Consider the following 5,000-nt stretch of genomic DNA (forward strand, 5'->3'; position numbering starts at 1 on the left):
TCGTCCTGGCAAACAAACAGTATGTGCATTAACTGGGTACTTTAAGTTAACTTATCCATAAATGGGTGAAAGAATAAATTAATTCAAGAAACAGGGAACTCGCTGTTAAGTTCAGAATTAATCTCACTTTCCAGCAACTTTACTTGTAACAATGGATCATTGAAACACCATTCAGATCCTATTTCAATCTAACATAATGACAGTAAGAAATAAAAATATAGATAAAAAAAAAACACCAAAATATGGAACCGGGAATGGAGTGGGATTGTGAATCTTCAACCAAACCTTCGAGTGACAAACCATTTCCACATGCGATTAGTAAACACCAACATGAAACAATGTTTGGGGATGGAGATGGGATGGAAATGAACTTACATGCTGTGACTGAGCAGACATTATACAGCCATGATGACATTTAACGGTGAGAGGTGCAGGAGAGTGGGGGAAGGGTAAACAGCAAAGCTTTGGCCTCTGATTTTTTGAGGGTGGGTCAATCAAAGGGTTTGCCCTCAAGTCCGCACCTGCATTACAGCGAGAATAAAACCGGCAAACAATATATTCATGGAGGGAGTGCCAAGCAATGATGCAGAGTGATCTGTTCAACCTCAATGTTGCCAAGAAAAGGACTGCTGGCTTTTTTTTTTTATTCTGCCCATGGAAGTTTATAAAAAAGAAATATACAGAATACATACATATATGATATATATATATATAATTATTGGACATTGGTTGATTGGTTGCTGTTGTTTTGTTGTGGTTTTTTTTTTGTTTGTTTGTTTGTTGTTGCTTTTTTGTGGTACAGACGGTAACAGAGCTCAAACTATAATATTGTACTGAAGAAATGTGCAAAAACAGATTCGGCCAGATATTCTGAAATGTGCACTGATGAAATATAATATGTGTAAAGTCTCTCAAATGGGCGTCACTTGTTTTAAGCTAGTAGTACAGGGTGCATGATTCATTCATACAATTCTAAATTTCAGATCACATTAAGTGTATTTTGTGCCATCTTTGACGACAGTCACACACTTGCTCAATACAACAATACACATAAAAGACATAAGACACTGGTACAACATGCACACACTTACTGAATATTGCAATCCACACACAAAACAGAACACACACACACAATCAAAATATAAAACTAAGGCCTGCACATTTTCCCAGAAATACTAACCCAAAACTCAAGCACATGCAGACTGACAAACTAAAACCCAAGTACTACAAAAAAATTTCAAAACGGGAGAAGGGGGGAATAAAACACAACAACTACAGCTTCCAAGCTGGATGAGGAAAATAGATATCACGAGCTTGAACGACAAACCCCCAAAATAATAATAATAATAAAATTAAAATGAGTGGATATGAATACTGGCAACAAGGATCGATACTTGACAAGCCAAACTGTGAACTCCAGTAGCAAGGGAGCATCAGAAAGGGAGGGGGGGAAAAAAATCACCTCAGAAACATCCCCTGCTTGGGACATGCCAGGCAAAAGTCTAATGTCATCTGCATGTTCCTCTGTCATCTAGATCAAACAACACACTGGCATTTCACATGGAGCAACAAGCATCAACACACACACACACACACAGAGGAATGCATGCCATTCACATTCGCACAAGAATTCAACCATGATGCACAAATCAAACAGTGAAAAACAACTTATGCTTGTCACTAAACCAAGTATTCTTTTTTTTTTCTTTTTTTTAACCTATATTATCTATTCATACATGGAACCAATTGTCTTTTCAGATTCCTATATATCTAACGCAGATTTATATATCTACTGGAGCAGAACAAAAGCTAATTTTAAACCTTCAGCCAGCACATAGTTCCAAAAAACAGAGCATCCTGAATTTTGCTTTGCTGTATTAATTAGCACGATTACCTACGTTAACTGCGCAGATGCTGCTATTTGTGTGTTATCACATGTACTGAAAAGTTAGGTGACTGCACGGATATGGCTGCAGTGCATTTAATCATGTTCACCTGCGTGCCCAAAACACTGAATCACTGATTAGCATCTGCCGCTGATGTAACATTTATCAAACCTGGCGTACTCCGCACCTTCCCCCAGTGCTCTACAGATAGACCATAGAGCATGATTCATAGCTTCTCTTGCCCTGAGCATCTGAATACAATCCTTCACTGAGCAATATTTGTACTTATCAGATATATGTGTATAAATTAGGATACATTGTTCAAAATAAGACCATCACAAGAGAGTTCGAACATCTCCTGCCTATGCAGATAGATTCCAAGACCGATAATTGAAAAGGCATAAATAAGTCAATACTGTCATAAATTTGCTCAAATGGATTTTTTTTTTCCATGTATTGCATTTTCTTTTCACTTATTTCATTTACCAGTACTCATGTAGCATTAAGCCATAAAACATCTAGCACTTGTGCTGGAGGATGAAAAACCAGCTCTCTTTAAGGAAAACAGAGAGAAAAAAAAAGAGGAGGAGGGGGGGGAGAGAGAGGATGGAGCAGAAGAAGAAGCAGAGAGACAGAGACGGAAAGAGAGAGCAGAAATATATGTATTCATAACACACATACGCATACATGTAAGTACCAGCACACACACACACACACACACACACACACACACACACACACACACACACACACATCATATCACACCACACCATCTTTCAAACTTTAAAAAATGATCTCTCAGATTTAACCATCAATATTATCCTCAATTCTCTAAAGAGTTCTTCATGTCTTTTCCAATTCTTCTTTTGCTCCAATAAAACTTCAAATTTTCTTAAAGTTAAACTTGATGCCAGGAGGCTTAAGGTGGGGATGTCCTTGGTTCTCTACTCCCACCAACTTCTCACTCTTCCAACATATCAACATTGATTTCACATTCCAAAAGGACAGGCAACCATCATCTGACTAGACCATGGCATGCATGCAATTCAATCAAAAACACCAAGGTCACAATACAAAACCACAATCTACTTCCTCTCCCCCCTCCTAATCCCCCCCCACCCCCCACCCCTGCCCCCTCCCAGAAAAAAAACAGGCATGGCTTTATCAGTTCCTCATGCACATGAAAAGCAATTACAGAACAAGCTTTTTTATTTTTTTTATTTTAAAGGCTAATTTCTAGAAAACACATGTAGTGATAGAAAGCTGAAATAAACACTGAGAGACCCATCCTTTTGTGTCCTTCTTTATACTATTGATTATAGAACCATTCCTGCAGATCGCATTGTCATCATCATCATCATGTTTTCCACTGGTGATATATGATAGTCATGTCCGACTATGACCATCAGAACAGCAGAGGAGGCAACTGCTGTTCCGACTATTTGGGCTAGAATTTGATTATAGTGGAGAGTGTCTTGCCCAAGTACATCCCCACTCTCTCGGCCAAGAGGGTTTTAGGACAGTCGGCGTTGGGATGGTTCCCAAGGGCCAACTAGCCCACAAGGCTGCAGCACTAAGAGCCAATGCAATTTTCCCTCCTAGTTTGAGAGTCATAGTCCTTCACAAAAGACTAAGCTGTAAATGATTTCCCATTGACTGGAGAAACCATTGATAATACAGCTCTCACTTTGCTGTTGACCCAAATGCAAACTAATGTCAATCTGTGATATAAGCTGAGTGTTGGGCCTACTGGCAATACTGGCAGTGCAACAGCAGCTATGAGAAAGGCAGTGATAGCAACAGGAATCAAAGCTGTAGTTATCATATTTAAAAAAAACTTATCAAATAAAATCAAAAGGAGCGAACGCAAAAGACTACACAATTAAAGAACCATAAAAAGATAATAACCCTTCACTTCTATATATTAAAAGAGGCAGAAACAGAAACATTTAAGATTTCTACAATAAAACATCCCCTGCAACATGCCCCAGTTGCGACATTAAAACCTTTGAAATTCACCACTGTCAAAATGTAGACCTATAAAAGACAGTCAGAGACAGGTGGGGGAAAAAAAGAAGAAAGAAAGCAGAGACAGATGTCAAGCAACCATGACGGCAGCAGAAACAAAGCAACCAACCAAAAAAACAAAATGAGGATGTTCCACAAAAAGATGTGACAGAACATTTTACCTCGTCCCCGGTTCTCCCTGCGTCTGTCGAGGCTCCTCCCTTCTGCACTCCTGAAACAATTTAGAAAGACTGGGTATTAAACACTGAGAACGATGGAGAGAAACATCAAGGATTCCATAAGTTATTAGTTCATGACTCCATGTTAGTGTTAACCTCTAAATCAAATGGAAGAGTCAAAAGAAATTCAAAGTTAACAAGGACTGTGAAGTCACACATGACATGAAACTACAATGATTGAAAAGATAATAAGAAATATATATTTTTTTAAAAGAGAAATATGTTAAACAACATCATCTAAATATGGAGGTCACTGGCGATCTATCAAAAACTGAGGAAATAAGAATAAAGTTAGGAACAAAGTGTTAAAAATAAGAGGGTGAAATTTATACATAAAAAGATCAATTATTGATAAGTCAAATCAACACAGATGAGTTAACTGATTTACTTCACAACTCTTGCAATAAATCTTTCACAGAAAATTGTCTTTCTAACAAACAATTCAGACTGTTCACACCGAGAGCAAACGATTCAGACTGTTCACACCGAGAGCAAACGATTCAGACTGTTCACACCGAGAGCAAACGATTCAGACTGTTCACACCGAGAGCAAACGATTCAGACTCATGAAAAGCACTGACAGCAACACGTCCACAACTACAAATGACATTGTTTGTGTGAAAGAACAGACTGGTCCATTAAAGCAGACCCTTGCAAACAATGCCCTGATGCAACAAACGATCGAGAAATATCACCCAGTGCTGCACAACATTTACACAATGTGAATTCCTGGGCAAAATATCCATGAAGAAGAACTGAACACTGAAAGCAGCAACAGTCGAACCAGTGTAATTTCTACTGTGATATCCAGACACAACCATGAGCTGCAAAGTTTCTTCAATTTCAAAACTGTCTTTTTCAGGGGAAA

The 5,000-nt window shown here is 38.4% G+C and overlaps 1 protein-coding gene across 3 annotated transcripts in view; it reads right to left on the bottom strand.

The window, feature by feature from the left end:
• The window catches only part of LOC143297792 (anoctamin-4-like), a 108,236-nt gene that overhangs the window by 74,194 nt on the left and 29,042 nt on the right, over positions 1-5,000 (bottom strand). For 2 of the 3 annotated variants that reach the window (XM_076610286.1, XM_076610287.1), the window contains exons 3-4: positions 4,076-4,125; positions 1,463-1,531 (exon numbers count right to left, since the gene is read on the bottom strand). In XM_076610286.1, coding sequence (XP_076466401.1) covers positions 1,463-1,531; positions 4,076-4,125 — 119 coding nt within the window. The remainder of the gene's footprint in view (positions 1-1,462; positions 1,532-4,075; positions 4,126-5,000) is intronic. The other variant, XM_076610288.1, reaches the window with a different exon arrangement.

The sequence above is a fragment of the Babylonia areolata genome, chromosome 23 (genome assembly GCF_041734735.1).
Source record: "Babylonia areolata isolate BAREFJ2019XMU chromosome 23, ASM4173473v1, whole genome shotgun sequence".
Lineage (NCBI taxonomy): Eukaryota > Metazoa > Mollusca > Gastropoda > Neogastropoda > Buccinidae > Babylonia > Babylonia areolata.